At 37.4% G+C, this 20625-nt stretch overlaps 1 protein-coding gene across 20 annotated transcripts in view; it reads right to left on the bottom strand.

The window, feature by feature from the left end:
• The window catches only part of PDE1C (phosphodiesterase 1C), a 701054-nt gene that overhangs the window by 172104 nt on the left and 508325 nt on the right, over positions 1–20625 (bottom strand). For all 20 annotated transcript variants that reach the window (XR_010842164.1, XR_010842165.1, XM_067042382.1 and 17 more), the window contains 4 exons: positions 17450–17550; positions 14807–14935; positions 7173–7274; positions 5149–5269 (listed from right to left, as the gene is read on the bottom strand). Coding sequence is in view for 18 of the 20 variants with exons in the window: in XM_067042382.1 (XP_066898483.1) it covers positions 5149–5269; positions 7173–7274; positions 14807–14935; positions 17450–17550 (453 nt within the window). In the remaining 2 variants the exon portion in view is untranslated. The remainder of the gene's footprint in view (positions 1–5148; positions 5270–7172; positions 7275–14806; positions 14936–17449; positions 17551–20625) is intronic.

The raw sequence follows: 20625 nt of genomic DNA, 5'->3' as shown, positions 1-20625 counted from the left end.
AAATCTGTAATCTCAAATCAAAACAACATGAGGAACGGCTGCAAAATGCTGTGAATATCTGGGAGGGGTGAGGTAAGATGCCCAGAGAAGAGGCCTATGGCTGCAGATCTCAGATAAATCTTGAAGAATAGAGGTTTCCAAAGTTCACTCAGACAGGAAAAGTACCCCACATCCATTACATGGGAAAACCAGAGAGACAGTAAGTGCTGGTGTGAGGAGCTACTCTGCACCCTATTTAGCTCCAAGGAATAGTAGAGAAGAAAATGTTGAATGAGAAAATACACAAGCATGGCAAGAGAGTGGGTGGATGTCAGAGACTGAACTGTGAGTAGTCCTACAATTGTTGCCTACTGTTGACCAGGAAGAAGTAAAGGCTAACACACACACACACCCCATGTCATAGAAGCCTCATAATAAACCATGGAACTTAGAATATTGCTGTTCTAGTTTCTCCCTGGCACATATCTCCTGCAAATAGTTGGTCAAAAAATAATGCATTTCGGGCTTCCCTGGTGGCGCAGTGGTTGAGAGTCCGCCTGCCGATGCAGGGGACATGGGTTCATGCCCCGGTTCAGGAGGATCCCACATGCCACAGAGTGGCTGGGCCCGTGAGCCATGGCCGCTGAGCCTGCACGTCCAGAGCCTGTGCTCCGCAATGGGAGAGGCCACAACAGTGAGAGGTCCGCATACCGCCAAAAAAAAAAAAAAAAGCATTTCACTCAAAGATGGTAAATGATAATAAAATGAAGAAGAAGAAGAAGGAAGAAGGGAGGAGAATGAGAAGAGGGGGAGGAGAAAGGGGGGAGAAAGAGGAGGCAGCACTATCACCACTACCAGGAAAAAAAATAAAACTTATGAAAAGATACTTCACATGAAAAGAAAATAAATAAATAAAGGAACAGAAAAATAAAAATAACAGGGAACCAGAAAAAACAGTGCCACCAAGTCATAACCAAACATACTGCCATGATCAGAAAGAAACTCCTGAAATTATCAAGAACCAGGGCTTAGGGAACCAGGAGCTCAGGGAAACCAAAACTCAGGGAAGATATGGAAAAGAAAAACAGAACCATCATATAAATAAAGATTGTGTTGGAAGCCAAACAAAGGAGAGTTATTCTGGATAAAAACACAGTAAGGGACTTGGAGTTCAGGACTGAAAAAAATACCACTGATCAGAGAGTTAAAGAAGATTTAAAGGAAAATAACAGACATGGAAGAAAAACAAGAGAGGCCACATATGAATAACTTTTTCCTAAAGAAGGAAACAAAAACAAATGGAAAAGGAAATCATTAAAGATTTAATGAATGTAACTTGCAATATATAAACATATTAAATATATATATTTATATATATTTAATATATATATATTATAAAACTTCCAAGTCATCAGAAGAAATAAAAACATAACAAAGCAGATGGTACCACCAATATAGTGAAAGATTTAAAAAGAAGCCACAAAAACAGAAATCATAATATAAAATATGATAGCGCCTAAGAGCAAAGATGCCTGTCATTTCAATAGATGTTAATATGGCTGATTTCAAATAATAAAAGAATCTTAGATTGACTCATAGAAAAACCTCAATTATATACAGTGTTTAAAAGACACACCCAAATCAAAGCATCTCTGAAAAGGTTAGAGTAGAAAGTTGCACAAAGACAAGAGTCTCCTCTTAAAATGAGCCGAATTTGAACTCTAGGTAAAAGCATTAGATAAGACAAAGAAGCGGGTTTTATAATGATAAAGGTACAGTAAACTATGAAAATCTAACAGTTATGAATATCCAAGAACACAAATAACACAGAATCAACATGCATGGAGCAGAAACTATACCACATAGAAAATAATAGAAACACCTGTCAGCCCATGATGGATCAAATTTTTAAAAATAATATATACAATACCTAAATGAAATAATTAATAAGGTGTATGTACTTGGTGTTCTTTGAATTTTATACCCTGCAAGGAGAAAATAAACCTACTTTTCAAGAGCCATGGACATTCAGAAAAATTGATTATATAGCAGGTGACAAATGAGTTTCACAGTAACATCCGAACAATGAAAAAAATCCTTTGATCAAATTTCAGTAAGCCACAAATTAATTGCAAAAATAGAAAGCAAAGGAAACTACCACTGGAAAATTACATAAACAAACATCGCCAACTGAAGCAACTTTTGGGCAAAAGAGAGATCGAAACCTAAATTACAGAATATTTAGAAAAGAAGGATTGTGAACACCTGCATATTAGAACCTACGAGATTCATGATAACACAAACTCCTAGCCTTATATTTTCTAATATCAAATAGGCAGAATGAAAATAATTAAATTGAGCATCCAACTCAGGGAATTAGCAAAAGAACAAAATAAACTCAAGCAGAAGAAATGAATTAATAAAAATGAAAAGAGTAACTGACATCATAAAATAAAAAAGATTAGCTAAAGATTAGCAAATAATCAAATGATTAACTAATTTCATACAGAAGAAAGGAAAAAAAACAGATATAGGAAATAAAAGTGGGGAAACAACCACAAACACAGAGGAAATTTAAAGAATTGTAGGGGCTTCCCTGGTGGCGCAGTGGTTGAGAGTCTGCCTGCCGATGCAGGGGACACGGGTTTGTGCCCCAGTCCAGGAAGATCCCACATGCCACAGAGCGGCTGGGCCCGTGAGCCATGGCTGCTGAGCCTGCGCGTCCGGAGCCTGAGCTCCGTGAAGGGAGAGGCCACAACAGTGAGAGGCCCGTGTACCGCAAAAAAAATAATAATAATAAAATAAAATTTAAAGAACAAAAACAAAAAAAAATTTTTAAATAAATAAATAAAGAATTGTAGGAGATGTTTGAAAAATATACAGCAATACTAAGGAAATGAATCTCAAAATGTATTCACCAAAGAGGCAAACTTATACTTCCTTAAAGTCAATATTTCATTGTAGAAGACTTGAGGCAGTGGCTTGGATTTTGTAAAACTGAAGATATAACTTACTCTTTTAGCAAAGCATAGAAGGTCTGGTCTATCAGCACTGAGGCTATGCCCTTATTTTGAAATATAACCCAACTTCTAAATGTAATTTTTTCAAAGATTCTACAGTCCCATTGAGATTTCCCATTTGAACTGTCCAATTTAAAATCTATAGTTAAGAACTCAGGCAACATTTCTCCTACGTCGGTTACTTACCACGGCTTACGGCATCTGGGTTAAAATATTAAGTCAATAAAAATAATTTTCTGAATCATGATTGCTAAAAAATAGTTCCAGTCCAGTGAGATAACATTCCATTCCCAATTGGCAAGAAATTCAATATGCTTATTTTCACATTGCCTCTGGTACACTTTCTTTCAATTCAAGCTTATGTTTGTGCAAACAAGCTTTCCTTTAATGGGAAAAAATGTTCACATATTTAAGTAATTTCTCATATTCACTCTCTCACAATTAAAAAAAGGAATCACTCCAATACCTCAAACTTATATGAGTTAGTGATGATTTGCCTCCGGCTATAGATTAAATATTTCTAGTTATAGGGAGTATTATTACAAAAGCAATAATCAAAAAAAGCACATGATAAGGGAAGTGGAGATTTGGAGAATATTCTTTCATTAATATTAGAAAAGTAACCTCTGGAAAAATGGCTCAAAATTAGCCCTCGATTAAGGATGATTTTGCAGTCATTCTTGTATATACAGCATGGCCACACCTTTACAGCTGTAGTTCCTCTCACGTCCTTGGGTTCCCCTTGAGAACTACTCTGTGAGGCCAAGCAATGACCATGAAAGGGAAACAGCCATATGCTGAATAAGGTACCTGCTGGTGTATTCACAGAACAGCTTAAGGGGGGCACACGTGTGCGTACGTGTTGATGTGCACCCTTGGACAGCTTTAAGGAATTGTAGAACATTTAATCTGGGAAGGACACTAAGGAAAAAATTTGGTCCAACTTTCCTTTAAATCCTCCCACCTTCCAAAAAACAAATCACAGATGAGACCACTGGGAACGAGAGGAGTGATTTCATTAGTTCCAGACCACAAACCAGTTGGAATAAAAATTCCAATAAAGGGCCTTCTGAACTTTGCCTAATATGCTGTTAACTCTAGTCCCACTTTGTTACTGGATATTGTGTGCAGCTTCAGAAGGAAAACAACAAACACAGAAATGCCTTCTATAATTTCTCCATTCAAAGTAGAATCATAAGAATAAGAGTAATCATAAGAGTAATTTGCTTCCAAAAATCTGAGTAACCAGTGAAAGAGTACACCTCTTGTCAGTTTAGAGGACAAAGTTGAGACTGGTGTTAATATGTAGTGTTTTATGGAATCTCAGAGGTCTCTGAATCCGTACTGTAACCTCCCTCAGTAAATAAACAAGAATTAATGAATTAACTGTATTAATCTGAATTAACTGTAATTCAGGTCCCACAATCTACATGTCATCTTGCCTTCAACCTCAGAACCTCACGTCTCGAAGCAGATATTTAATGGCAGCTCTTCTTGAGATGAGCTTAGCTCACATGTCTGGGTTTGAGAAGACAGCAGTCTTGGGCTATGCATTTATTTACCTTTTTATTTCTCTACTTCTATGCACCTCTTTAAAAAAAAATTTAAAGCAATGTATCCTCATTAAAGACTCTCACTATTCTTGTAGAAAACACAACCCTGTGTCTTAGGATGTACTAAGTTTAAATATGATTGGAACAGTAGCTTCTAGTGATTTCTTGACCTCAAATTGCCCCACCCAGCTTTGGAATTTGACAACATGGGTTCGTCTGCTAGAAAGGAACAACCCAGCCAATTATAACAGAGAAGCGAGTTAAAGCGACTGCCATTTGGTCACCCACCCCTCAAAAAAGTAAAAGCATTCCTCAGCTAACATTTTGACAAAAGACTGCCACAAGGAAATGCATTTCTTTTTTTTTTTTGCATAGGATAGAAATACCATAACATTCTGAGAATCAGAATTTAGGTGAGATTCAAATATCACATGACCAGAAGACCAAAAAAAAAAAAAAAAGCTGTGAACTCTCCCTCCACAAAGAAGATGACTGTAATCTCAATAGTCTTTATCACAATGTTGCTGAAATATAAAATTCAGGATATGTCCATGGATGACAGCAGTGGGAGCGTGGTTAGCAGAGCAACAAGGTACCTGTCTGAAGAACTCCTCCAGGAGTGACATCGTCCAGCGATGGTGGAGCTCCCAGGCTTTTGCTGGATGGCTAATGTCTGCAGTGTGCAACATCAGGGATAATGCTTTCGGCTTTTCAATTCTGTAAACGCAAAGGATCCAAACACATGATGACCAAACTTACAGAACCTCAATAAGAGTTTTTAACAAATCACCATTTTAAAAAATCCCTTCCAGAACACTCTTTGACATAAATCATAGCAAGATCTTTTTTGATCCACCTCCTAGAGTAATGGAAATAAAAACAAAAATAAACAAATGGGACCTAATGAAACTTAAAAGCTTTTGCACAGCAAAGGAAACCATAAACAAGACGAAAAGACAACCCTCAGAATGGGAGAAAATATTTGCGAATGAATCAACGGACAAAGGATTAATCTCCAAAATAGATAAACAGCTCATGCAGCTCAATATTAAAACAGCAAACAACCCAGTCGAAAAATGGGCAGAAGACCTAAATAGACATTTCTCCAAAGAAGACATACAGATGGCCAAGAAGCACATGAAAAGCTGCTCAACATCACTAGTTGTTAGAGAAATGCAAATCAAAACTATAATGAGTTATCACCTCACACCAGTTAGAATGGGCATCATCAGAAAATCTACAAACAACAAATGCTGAAGAGGGTGTGGAGAAAAGGGAACCCTCTTGCACTGTTGGTGGGAATGCAAATTGATACAGCCACTATGGAGAACAGTATGGAGGTTCCTTAAAAAACGAAAAATAGAATTACCAAATGACCCAGAAATCCCACTACTGGGCATATACCCAGAGAAAACCATAATTCAAAAAGACACATGCACCCCAATGTTCACTGCAGCACTATTTACAATAGCCAGGTCATGGAAGCAACCTAAATGCCCATTGACAGATAAATGGATAAAGAAGATGTGGCACATATATACAATAGAATATTACTCAGCCATAAAAAGGAATGAAATTGGGTCATTTGTAGCGACGTGGATGGATCTAGAGACTGTCATATAGAGTGAAGTAAGTCAGAAAGAGAAAAACAAATATCGTATATTAACGCATGTATGTGGAACCTAGAAAAATGGTACAGATGAACCAGTTTGCAGGGCAGAAATAGAGACAGATGTAGAGAACAAACGTATGGACACCAAGGGGGGAAAGCCGTGTGGGGTGGGGGTGGGATGAATTGGGCGATTGGGATTGACAAGTATACACTGATGTGTGTAAAATTGATGACTAATAAGAACTTGCTGTATAAAAAGTAAATAAAATAAAATTAAAAATTAAAAAAAAATAAAATCCCTTCCATTCTCCCATCTCAAACCCCACTGCAGCTGAACTAGGGGAAAATCATCAATTCATCCTACAACTGGGATTTTCATCAGCAAGGTCTCCATGTTTATTGAACTGGACACCTCAAAAACTGACTCAAAACCGTTTCTGGAATGACTGCCATCATTAAAAAGACAACAAGAATCCAAGAGTCACTAACTGAGCTTTATCTGTTGCCTCTGCATTCGATAATTTCGTTTCTGACGGAAATATTTTATTTTATTTTATTTTATTATTATTATTTTGCGGTACGCAGGCCTCTCACTGTAGTGGCCTCTCCCGTTGCGAAGCACAGGCTCCGGACGCGCAGGCTCAGCGGCCATGGCTCTCAGGCCCAGCCGCTCCGCGGCATGTGGGATCTTCCCGGACCGGGGCACGAACCCGTGTCCCCTGCATCGGCAGGCGGACTCTCAAACACTGCGCCACCAGGGAAGCCCCGACGGAAATATTTTACATTCTAATTGGGGCAAATTGTTACTGGGGCAAATTGTTATTTCAACCCTAATGAGAATATATCTGTGATAGGTACAATTCTCATGCTTTCTCCTCCAAGCATCATTATTTTATGAGATCACTCAATAAAGTCATATTGAAGGAGATAAACTTTAAAGGTACAGTGACATGGACAAAGACAAGGTCAAACACCTATGAAAACACATGATGTCACAGGCCCACTCACGCTTCTGGCTGCTGCAGTGCAGTCTTCATTGCTTTGATTTGCTGGAAATGACAGGACATATCCGTAGCCATCACCATCTCAATTACCAAGGTCCGAAACTCCCTTTCAGGAAGACCCCATGGAGAAAAAAGGATAGAAGTAAAAAATGGAAAAAAAATTAGTTTATTCTTTGCCATTTCTAACCAAAATCAGTTAATTGGTTGTGACATTTTGAATCTAACTTGAGTCTTTTAGGCGGACTTTTTAATGAGGAATAAATGAAGGTTAAAGATTAAGGGTATCATTTATCAGGAATATGATATGTGGAATGCACATATCATTTGGAAAATTAACTCACAGGAAAAATTCCAAAGAAAGTGAAAGTGTAGTAAAGCATTCCTTTCTCTACTGAATTCAAGTTTTAAGAAAAAATTAATTTGAAATTAATCCTAGGAGGGGGACTGATAATCCATAGTACATGTTGGATATAGGTATTTCACTTTTTTTAATAGACTTTTATAGAGCAGTTTTAGGTTTACAGAAAAATTGAGAAGATAGTATAGAGAGTTCCCATATACCCTCTCCCCCACTGCAGTTTCCCTCAATATTAACCTCTTACATTAATGCGGTACATGTGTTACAAATGATAACCAATATCAATACCTCACATTCACTCCAGTCCATAGTTTACCTGAGGGTCCACTCTCATGTTGCACAGTTCTATGAGGTTTGGCAAATGCATACTCGCATGTTCTCACCATTAACAGTATCAGACAGAATAGTTTCAACACCCTAAAATCCCCTGTGCTCCACCTATTCATTCCTCCTGCTGAACCCCTGCCAAACACTGATCTTTTTATTCTAAGAACTTTATTAAAATTCGCATAGAATAAACTGCTTCCCTAAAAGATGCACATTTCAATTAGTTTTAACAGTTGAGTAAAACTTTTGGAAGGACCACCACAGTCGTGGTTCTGAACATTTCCATCGCCCTCAAACCTCTTTGCACAAAGCTCACCTCTTCCTCTACCCACAGGCCCCAGGCAACGTTTGATCTGCTTTACGTCTAGATAGTTTGCTTTATGTCTTTCTGGTTTTATTATATATGTATGTGTGTGTGTACTCATACATATATATAACTAGAAAATGCAAACTAGAGAGGCATAAAGCAGATATATATGTGCATGTGTATATACACATATATGTAGAGTACATGTGTACATGCACATATATATTAAACTAAACACTAGGTATACACACTTATATGTATCTGCCTACACACACACACACACACACACACACACACATATAAAATACAAAATGTACTCTTATTTTTCTAGCCTTCTTTACTCAGCATAATGATTTGCAATTCATCCGCATAGCTGTTCATCAATAGTTCATTTGTTTTTACTACTGAATGGTATTCCATCATACGAGGACACTACAATTTATTTATCCATTCACCAGCTGATGGACATTTGGGTTATTCGATTCTAGTTTGGAGCCCTTATGAATAAAACTATGAGTGTTTATGTATTAGTCACTGTGTAGATATGTTTTCATTTCTTTTGAGTAAATACCTAGGAGTAGAATGGCTTGTTTATAAGATAGATGAGTGTTTAACTTTATTTAAAAAACTACCAAAATTTTTCAAAGTGGTTTGTATCACTTTACGTTTTGACAATCAGTGTATGAAAGTTCCAGATTTCTTAGATCTCAGCCATTCTAAGGGATATGTAGTGGTATCTCAGTGTGTTTTAAATTTGTATTTCTTTGATGACTAATTATGTCAGGCACCTTTTCATGTACTTATAGGCCATTTGTATATCTTTATTTAGGGAAATGCCTCTTTCAGGCCCTCCCCCCCTTTTTAAAAATTGAGCTATGATTGATTTACAATATTATATTAGTTTTAGGTGTAAAACATAAGGATTCAAAAATTTTATTCCATTTAAAGCTATTATAAAATATTGGCCATATTCCCTATGTTGTACAATATAGTCTTGTAGCTAATTTATTTTATACATAATAGCTTGTACTTCTTAATCTCCTACCTCTATCATATAAGTGATATCATACAGTATTTGTCTTTCTCTGTCTGACTTATTTCACTACACAAAAGACCCTCCAGGTCCATCCATGTTGTCACAAATGGCAAGATTTCATTCTTTTTTATGTCTGAATAGTATTATATACATATACCACATCTTCTTTATGCATTTCTCTGTTGATACACACTTAAGTTGCTTCCATATTTTGGCTATTATAAATAATGTTGCTATGAACATTGGGAAGAATGTATCTTTTCTAATTAGTGTTTTCATTTTCTTTGGATATATACAGAGAAGTGGAATTGCTGGGTCATATGGTAGTTCTATTTTTAGTTTTTTGAGGAACCTCCATACAGTGTTCCACAGTGGCAGCACCGATTTACATTCCCACAAACAGTGTACAAAGATTCCCTTTCTCCACATCCTCCCCAAGATTTGTTATTTGTGGTCTTTTTGATGATAGCCATTCTGACAGGTGTGAGGTGATATCTCATTGTGGTTTTGACTTGCATCTCTGATGATTAGCGATGTTGAGCATCTTTCCATGTGCTTGCTGGCCATCTGTATGTCTTCTTTGCCAAAATGTCTATTCATGGACCTTACCCTTTTAAAAATTGAGTAGTTTGTGTTCTTCTTATTGAGCAGTAGAAGTACACTATACATTCTGGGTACAAATCCTATGTAAGATATATATGTTGTGAATAACTTCTCCTACTTCCTACCTTGCTTTTTTTTTTAACAGTGTCTTTCAAAGAGCAAAAGTTTTAAATTTTAATACAAATTTTAAAAATTTTATTGGAGTATAGTTGATTTACAATGTTGTGTTAGTTTCAGGTGTACAGCAAAGTGATTCAGTTATACTTATTCATATATTCATTTTTTTTCAGATCCTTTACCCATATAGGTTACTGCAGACTATTGAGTAGAGTTCCCTGTGCTATACAGCAGGTCCTTGTTGGTTATCTATTTTATATATAATAGTGTGTGTATGTTAATCTAAATTTTAATACAATTTTTTTTAATGCTTCATGCTTTTGGGGGTCCTATCTGAGAAACCTCCAACTACCCCAAGGACTTTGTTTTCCTCTGGAAGTCTTACCATTTTAATCTTTTGTATTTGGTCTATGATCAATTTCAAGGTAAATTTTGAGTATGATGTGAGGTAAGGATAAACTTTTTTTCATATTGATATCCATCTGTTCCAACACCACTTGTTGAAAAGCTTTTCCTTTCCCCATTGAATGCCTTGGATGGAGATACAGATATAGATATAAATATATAGATATATATCTATACATACACACACACACACACAAAGACTAGCAGCAAAGCATTGGAAAATAAATAAAATAATTTATTTTATGATAGCACAAAATATAAAACACTTAGTAGTAACTTTAAAAAGTAAGTGTAACTCCTGTTCACTGAAAACTACAGAACACTGCTGATTAAAGAGGACCTAAATAAATTAAGAGATATACTGTCATCACGCAGTTCTTTAGCATTTCTTAAAATGCAGCTCTGTTGGCGACAAATTTCTGTAGTTTTCCATCATCTAAAAATAATGTTATGTCATCTTCACTTTTAAAGGATATTTTCATGGGACATAGCATTCTGTTTCAACTTTTTTGCTGTTGTTTCTTTTAACACTTTAAAGACATTATTCCATTTCCTTTTGGCCTCCATGGTTTCTGATGAAAAGTCCAAAGTAAATCAAATTGTTCCCTTGAATGTAATGTGTCATTTTTCTCTAATTTATCTTTGACTTTTAGCAGTTTGACTATAATATGCATGCAGGTATGTTTTTCTTTGAATTTATCCTGTTTAAATTTGCTGAGTTTCTTGAATCTATACATTTATCTCATTCACCATGTTTGGAAAGTTTTCAGCCATTATTTCTTCAAACATTTCTTGTGTCTCATTCTCTCTCTCTCTCCCCTCTCTTTCTGAGACTATTTTTAGTCATAGTTGTCCCTATGTTTGACCACCTGGGCTGAGACTGTAGTTGTCCCTATGTTTGACCACCTGAAATTGTCCCATAGATCCCTAAAACTGCTCATTTTTAAAAATCTTTTTTTCTCCTACTTCTTCAATATGGATAATTTGGATTGATCTTTTCAAGCTCACTGAATTCTCTCTTCTGTCCTCTCCAACTTGCTACTAAGCCAATACAGTGAATTTTCAATATAGATATTTTACTTTTGCAGTTCTAAAATTTCAGTGTGCTCTTGCTTATATTGTCATTTCACTGGTTAAATTTTACTGTATTTTATTTATTACAAGCATATTTTCCTTTACCTCACTGAGCATAAATATAATAACTGCTTTAAAAGTTCTAGTCTGATAATTCCAACAATAGTTTATCTTGGAGATTGCATCTGTTGATTTTCTTTCCCTTGTAAACAAGTCACATTTTCCTGCTCTCTGTGTTGTCATTGAGACTGTCACAGAATTTAAGTTTCCTCTTATTTGGCAATCTCTTTTCTGGAGTTCTAATTCACTTGCTAGCAGCTCTGGTAGTTCCTACACTGGTTTCTCTAGCCAGAAACATAGTGGAGGTTTTTGTATAAATATAGCTTTATCCATCTAGTGTTGCCTTGACTGAGACTGCCTTCAGAGTAAAGACACAAAACGTCACACTCACCTCATTCTGTCAGATTCTCCAAATTTTAAAACATCTCCAAAATGTGTCTGATTTTGTTTACTCTCTACAGCTCTCACATCATTGGAGGTTGTGTTTATTTGTATCTTGTATTTTGTCCATAGTTTATAGCTTTATTTGCAGGAGAATTGCTTTAGCAGTAGCTGATTTGGCCTGCCCAAAGTGGAATTCCATATTTTTCCATTTTGAAATGCAGTAAATACCTGGTAATACATTCATTTATAAAGGTCCTAAAAGTCTAATGCACTTATGTATCCAAATAGAATCTATCAGATATTAAATTGCTTTCCTAGAAAGACATAGGATACTAAACATATGTTGTCTTTGGGTTGATGGGCTTAACTGAGAGCCTTTAATAATAACTTAATATTTTATTTGTGAGATAATACCACTGTCTTGGAGCAATGTATCTCAACATTAATAAAATATGATAAAATAATAAAACAATATTTTTAAAACTGTCCTTAAATGAAAATATAATAGAACACTAAATCTATGTAACTTAAGTTACATCAACTACAATCTTTTCTTAACCTACAGAATCCTCAAAAACAGGAGTAGCAAAAAAGCATGGTACTATGGGCTATAATTATAAAGTTTCCACTGAATCAGAATGTTCCTGTACCTGAGATGTTCCATGATTCTAAATCAATTATATGTCACTCTCTCTTTGTGATAGTAAAGATAGTGCTGAATAAAAACCACAAATATATAAGGCTAGTACATAAACATATTTCATTAAACTATATTTTTCAAGTAACTAGTTTGACTTTTTTCATATTAAATTCACTTAAGTTTTGCTGGATCACTCAGTTTTATAACTTGCTTTGGTCAGAGGCAGTATTCAAATTATTCACAACTAGTACTTCACAAATACCCACCAATAAGAACGCAGAGCTAATGATACATAATTAGGATGGTTGCACTGGTGAATATCAGTGTATTCCAGTGTGAACGGATATACTCTGGTCTGTTGCAATGATTCTGCGTTTAGATATTGCCGAAACCAGCCTCACTAACACAGTAGCAGACTGAACAATGAACGAGGCTTATGATCATAGCAGAGTGGAAACACAAGAAATCTAAGCTAAATTTTGACAAATGTATAGTTAAGCAGAAATAGAAAACCCTTAACAAAAATACAGATAACAGAGGTGGCATATCTATGCTTTCAAAATAGATTAAGAGGCAATTATGCCCATCCAGCCATAAATCCCATGTGCTCACAAATCCCACAGGCCAGCAATATCAGTGCATTACCTGAAAGCAATTTGACAAAGTTCAACAAGAGCGTTAAAACAACAAACATTCTTTGATCCATTAATTCTACACATAAAAATACATTAGCCACTGAGCCTGTGCATCTGGAGCCTGTGCTCCGCAACGGGGGAGAGGCCACAACAGTGAGGCCCGCATACCACACACACACACACACAAAAAAAAAAAAATACATTAAAGAGATGTTCATCACAGGATTCTTTATAATAACCAAAACACATGAACACACCCATACTCACAGACTCAAAAGTAATTATGGGACTTCCATAGATGGAGTATTATACAGCCATTTAATATATTTTAATTACCATGGGACAGTGGCCATGAGAACATACCACACAGACCTCCAACTACAGGAATTTAATTGGCTATGGGCCTCAGCTACTACATTCTGAAAACTGTTGCTATTTTTGCCCAAGGCCATGCTTCCAATGGGCTGCTCCAAGCCAATGACTGAGGGCATCCCTTCCTGGGAGACATAGGACTCCTCTGATGGCCGACTTTGGCTCAAGAATTTCCTGACAGCCTTGCTGAACATTTTTTAGGATGCATGGAGATCTAGGATGCTTATACCCAATTTTCCCTCTCTCTCTCCTTCCTCTGGGATCAAAGGGATATATCTGAATATGTGTAAAGCTGTTTTCTGCCATATTCAAATCTTTTCTTATACTTTTACAAACATTTAAATTGGATAGAGGGCTCCCTTTTCTACAAGATGTGCATTGATTAACTGAAATGCTCTGCATTTTTTAGATGCTGCTTAAATCTAATATTTTCCAATAAAATTCAAGCCAGATATTCCTCTCTGTTTTAATGAACTAGAGTTGCATGGAAACTAATAGCCAACTCTTACTGAAAATCAGTTTCAGATTTGTTGTTCAGAATGGCTTATTTCTCTGAATCCTTGCATAATGGTACAGAGATACTCAATAAACAGCTGATTATTTAATTTAAATATAAGTATTATTTGCATCACAGTAGATTCAGAAGTTTTTAAGCATTTAAATGATTTTGCCTACAAGCTTTGAAACACCTTCACTTATATTACGGATCTGCAGGCTACAAGGATCTGCAGGCTTGCTATATGTGTCACAAACTGTGCTAAGCATTTTAAATGGATTATATCATGTATTATTACCCTAACCAAATTACAAGCTAAATGTTATTATCTATTTTCTAGAAATTAAATTTTAAAAAGGTGTAAAGGGGTTGAGTAACTTCCTAAATATCATACAGCTAGTAAATGATTGTGTTCACATTCAAACTCAGGTCTGCCCCAATTCAGAGACACATAGTGCCACTTAGGCGACAGAATTAAGTGCCCATGATTATTTTAAAGTGTCACTTTCCTTAGCAAATTTTGAAAGAATTTTTTTAAGAAGTCCAATCAAATATAAGGTGAAAAAAAAGTTAATTGATGAAATATAGGTTTAAGAAGGTAAGATAAAAAGACACAAGTTTCCTAAGGTAACCAACAGCAAATATTCCCAAGGTGCCTACAATATATTTGAGTATCTGTGTCAAGAAAGAGAAGAGAGATAGAGAAAGAAAGGAACAGCAATAACAATTTCAAACAGAGTATTATTTCTTCAAAAGAGGCATGCTCCGTCTCTCCTCACAGTTCCTTTCCTGGCCTCCTAATCTCTCTCTTAGCTCCTCCTTACCTCCAGTCATCCTTTGAGAGGTTGATCAAAATATTCATTTCCTCATCCTCCTGTAGAAGGCGATAGGCTGCACTTAAATGGTGATTTTCCAAAACAGACCTATCGTTGTACAGAATCGCTGGGTCAGACCTGAGAGGAAAGCCAACCAAAATAATTTAGGATGTTGAACAGCTGAGATTTTTCAGGTAACTCTCCTAAGGGTAGAGTACACCATCTCATTATCCAATTTAAGCAATTACCTTTGCCCCCATGCCATTTATATCGACCAAAAAGCTAACACCAACACTACAAATTATCAATAGATGTACACAGAGTATTTTAATGTCAATATGTGGATGTTATTTCACATGTGATATCCAACTTGAGAACTCTCTGAAAACTATTCCGTAAGCAGATCTCAATTACCTGCAGTAGTGGCAAAGGTGATTATTTTAAAAATGTGGGTCATGTCAAACGTCCTTATATTTTCTGGAATGACTTTTTATTTGTATTTTATTCAATGAGGGAATGTGTTTATTTATTTTAGTTGTAATTCTCTGAACACATACCACCTGGCAGGTACAGTTTTCAAGTTCTTCTGTTAGTAGCTTGACCCTAAAATCTTGCCATGCAGAAGGCATACATGGGAAATTGAGAAAGGGTTATATGACAATTGTTAGTCACTTTCTCAAACAGCTGAATGACACCAAACATAGGGCAGTATACTATTTTAATATATTTAATTTAATGAAACCTTAGATTGTTAGAGCTTATCCGTTTCTCATCAGGGAGGCTAAATCCCAGAGATACAAAGTGAGAGTTCGCTGAGCCCCACAGTGGCTAAGTGGCAGCGCTGGGATGAAGGCAATGTCTTCTGACGGTTGAGCCATTTCTCCCCAAGATAACTTCCACCTGTCATTGGCCAAACTTTGGGATATATTTAGCATACCTTTAAAGTGTTAGGCTTAACAGTCTGTCCATCAAAGGGCAAAGAACCAGGTCACAGATTTAGTTTCCTAAACAGGGATCTCACAGGCTGAGATGCTTTGGATAAAATTCAGTTTAAAGAAGGCGAATGTTTAAATTTCATTCCAAAGCAAGCTCAACTGAACCCTCTGGCATTTTTCCATTACAATGGACGTAACACAAAACAAGCAAATCCTCAGGTGAAGGATCTAATCTTATATCCGTTGAGTAAGTAAGGCACCAACTGATGTGTATTTGTGACATTAAGCTATTTTCCAACTCCTGTAATTGAGCCATTTCCCCCTGAGTTGTGACTACTTTTGACACTGGTCTCCAGCCAAGATTCATGTACAACTCTGTTCCACCCACCTCTCTTCCTTCAGCAGGTGCTATTCATGGCTGTCTCTTCCTCAGAGCAAAGGTTCCACTGGCAGATATCCATTAAACAGAGATGCTCTGTGGAATCCCTGTATTCAAAGACCTTGCAACAGCACTACAGAAGGCTGCTTCACAGCAGCCAAAACTACTCTGTGAGGAAGCAGGAGGCAGAAGATGAAGCATGTGGCTTAGGTCCTTTTGTCCGCTTCCATTCTGCTGAAATCCCCTTCTGAGCAGAGATCAGACGATGTTGTCGATATCGTCTTCTTTCGTGTACCCCATAATTAAGTGCTGGCTTCGTTAAATAATGTATGGAATGACTTAACGAATACAAATCTATCTGGAGTGTGCACCTGCTTTTTTCAAGTGAAATCAGCAAGTATTTATTTAGCCTTAAACTCTCAACCCTCCCCACTATATTCTTTCTCTGTCTCACCACCTTTTTCCAATTCTAGCTTCTTTTGATTCCTACCTCAAGACCCAATTAATCCTACTGTCAGAGTCTCCCCAGTTCCACATCATTGTCTTAAGAGAAGCTAAGTTCTTAGACCTGGAGAAGGCAGACAAGGTTTCAACCTAAATGGAAATGACAGCTGACTGTACTGCTTGCCTGGAATTCTGTGCTGAGAGGAATACTAAGGATAAATCTGCAGCTCGTTAAGAAAAAAAATCCAAAATCAATTAGTGATGCCTGTTACAGTCAAGAGGTTCAGAGGGAGGCAATTGGACCTGTATTTAATACCCCCACAGACGTTTGTGTCTACCTGTGAAGTTCCTTACAGAGGGTGCAAAGTGGCCTACATGAGACAACCTAGCTCCCCAAGCCCGGTGCGAGGGAGTAACATATGCACTGAACAGAGCAGAGATGAAATCAGGGAGGATGAGAAGAGCATCACCAGAATTCCAGAGGTAAGAGGGTAAGATGGCTCTGCCACTGTTAATGTCAACAGACTCACTCCAATCCTTGCCCGTCCTCAGTGATTTAGTCTACACGGTATCTGCACCTTTATGGAAACTCTTCCACCTCCTATTAGAAATGGGTAGAGTATGCATAGTACATACATACGTAAATAGCTAGCATTATAATAGAGAAAAAAAGGATATCCATATTTATTGTGAATAACATAGGAGAATTAGGAGCAAATGGCTTCTTTAAGTTTTGATTGAAGCTGACTGGGCTAATCTCTTATTTATAATTTCAGTTTTTCAGAAACTCAAAATAGAGCCACCATGCAAAAGAAAGGTGACTGCACCCCTCTGACTTCAACACTCTATCCCTGCCCCCTCTCGCCTCTTCTCCAAACGTTTCAACATCCTCACCGGGTCTGAATGTGGAAATTGTTGGTGGTTCCGGTGTGCTCATAGTCATGGATGGCAGCTGAGAAGATTATAGCAAAGATCTCCAGCTCTGTCAGCCAGTTCTGAAAGGGAGATTACAGAGCAATCAGATAATCTGTCTCCTTCTCAAAGTCTTCAGCTTGCTGACAACACACCCACATTGCTGCTTTTCCTCTCTGCAGCTGGCAAGCTATTGCCAAACACACATTTTCTGACAGACAGAAATGGTTTTTTTTTCCTTCTGTAGGGAGACTGGTGGATGTGTGATTTGAAAACAGCATGCCCAGCACAGCTGAAAGAGCTAACCAGTAGTTTTTATTTTATTTTTCAAAGAAGCAAAAAACAATGAACATGAAAACTTTAACAGCCCTCATTGCATCCTCTCCCAAATTCCAAATGAAGTTCCTAAGTAGACAGAGAAAAAAAAAGAATTTGCTTCAACACAATACCAAAAACTAAGGGTAACAGAAAACCTAATGCCTATCCACTAGAAGGACGATAGGTAGAGACAGATGGAAAGATAACATCTGGTCTTCTGCCTTGTGCATGCTGATGTTTGAAGAGACCTGTCCCCACCCACATCACCAAAACTGGCTGTAGCTCAGTGGTCCTCAAGTTGTGTTCTCTGGAACCGTAGTGTCAGTTATCACCTGGAAAGTTGTTAGAAATGCAAAACCCCACCCCAGTCCCACTGGATCAGAAACTCTGGGTTGCAGCACACCAAATCTGTGTTTTACCAAGCCATCCAGATAATTCTGATACATGCTGGAGTTTGAGAACCACAGCTGTGTTTGAAGCTCCCTCAACCGACTTCCATTTCAGAGACTCTATGGATTCATTGATGCCTCCCCTCCCTTCTGTAAACCACACTGCTCGATGCCCAACAGGATGGAGCTTCCATACTCTCAGCTCACCCTTTGGTATCCCTGCTTACTTTTGTACTAGTTGAGTTAATGATTCCAAGTTTCAGTGTGGTTTATACCAAACCCAATTTTAACAAATTGCAGTTATTATTATAATTATGTAATAAAATATAACCTAAACCAATAAAATGTGAATACAAGAAGTTATGTCCATAGAAGTTCAATGCTTTGCACAGTCACTAAAAGAACTGGTATCATAATAGGTGTGACAACTGGGAAACAGTAGAAAACAATTATAAAAATTTAGGGAGATTCTGCACTCAGTTTTCTTCATGAGAATCTTTAAGTTCCCATTTCCTTTTAAAGAAATGAAACTAGAAATCTTAGACAGGAGCAGGGGTAATGCAAGACAAATATGAGTACCTAAATTGGAAGAATTCAGAAAGCAGCCTGGGTACTGAATTAAAGATTAGTGAATAAAATATATTTATTTGATTTAAGTTAACAAAATGATTTAAAAATGAACAGGTTGGGCTTCCCTGGTGGCGCAGTGGTTGAAAGTCCGCCTGCCGATGCAGGGGACACGGGTTCGTGCCCCGGTCCGGGAAGATCCCACATGCCGCGGAGCGGCTGGGCCCGTGAGCCATGGCCGCTGAGCCTGTGCGTCCGGAGCCTGTGCTCCGCAACGGGAGAGGCCACAACAGTGAGAGGTCCATGTACCACAAAAACCAAAATAAAAATAAAAATGAACAGGTCAATTTTTAATAATTCTCACTTTAACTTTTTTCCAATTATTACTAATTTTCATCTTCATTTAAGAAACTTACTGAAATTATTGTCTTCTTTGAAGAAGGCTAAGGGAAAAATAAACTACATACAACCTATGACAAAAAGACTTCAGAGTTAAGGAAAGAATGAGCACAGAAATAACTCAGGAAAAAAACGACATTAAAAAAAGTGATTTCCAGGGCTTCCCTGGTGGTGCAGTGGTTGAGAGTCCACCTGCTGATGCAGGGGACACGGGTTCGTGCCCCGGTCTGGGAAGATCCCACATGCTGTGGAGCGGCTGGGCCCTTGAGCCATGGCCCCTGAGCCTGCGTGTGTGATTTCCATTCTGAGAAAACCTCTGTGCCACTGCCTCAAAGTAGAGTGGCTACTGCAGATGGGAAGCCAGAACGCACTTCTGTCAGTTGATAGTTTGTTTTGGGAACCAGTTGTCTTTGGAGGATTTGTATTTCAAATTCTTTAAACAAGTATTTCTGACCGTCTCTCACTAAAGGACAACCCAGACTACCCCGTTTTTCTTCCGGGTTATCAAGTGCTACAATCAAGCTAAACGTTGGGGGAAGGGACCAATAGTGTTTAAAAGTTGTGGATGTCTTCCCACTCTAGGCAAGGAAGAGAGATAGGTGATTCCTGTCAGAGCTGCTGGGATTGAGAGTATTTGGGACTGTGCTTACTTAAGGGAAGAGAGATTTTTGTAATGTTATTTCCCAAGTCTTGGGACACTGATGGACCCGATGGCTGGATAACTCTGTCTAGCAGCCTGTGTTTTAGACTTTCCTCACCTCTCACCTAATTGGGTAATCTGAAGCCCCTCCCCTCAATGAACTCTGATCTATAGCCTCTGAGAAAATAGCTCACAGGACTGGGCCCTCCTTAACCATCCATCTTACTTCTTACCTATGTAAATTTCTGTAGTGGCTATCTTACGTAAGATACAATAAAAAAATTATTGTACATAGTTTCTATTAAGTGTTAAAATGTTATGAAAATGTAAAACAAAAACAAACAAACAAACAAAAATGATTTCTAGCAGAATCCAGCATGAAATGTCAGGAAACGTTTTGGAATCCTTGATAAGATGTCGCAAAATACAAATTGATGTACTACTAGGAGCAGAAAGACACAAGGAGAAAACAGAATAGGATAAAAAATCAACAGAATTAAATAAAGAGATGGGTAAATAAGTGCAGATTGCAAGAAAACTGAAAAACGCTTCTGAAAGCAGCAAAGGGTATCATCCTCATCAGGGTTAACACTTATGGGAGCTCATTTTGTGTCAGCTTATTTATACATAGAAACTCATGCAATACATGCAACTCCATAAAGGTAGGTACTCTGTCATCCACATTTCATAGATGAGAAAACTGAGGCAGGGAGAGGGTCAGTAACTTAGCCAAGGTCTCAGAGCTAGTCCTGATACAAGCCACACCCTCTGACTCCAGAATTCTTACTTATAATTTTTAAGTCACGTTTCCTTTGGGTCATTGTTCATGTGTTAACTCAATTCTT

The sequence above is a fragment of the Kogia breviceps genome, chromosome 9, assembly GCF_026419965.1.
Source record: "Kogia breviceps isolate mKogBre1 chromosome 9, mKogBre1 haplotype 1, whole genome shotgun sequence".
Lineage (NCBI taxonomy): Eukaryota > Metazoa > Chordata > Mammalia > Artiodactyla > Physeteridae > Kogia > Kogia breviceps.
Note: the sequence above shows the minus strand (reverse complement) of the source record. Positions and strands in the feature narration are given on the sequence as shown.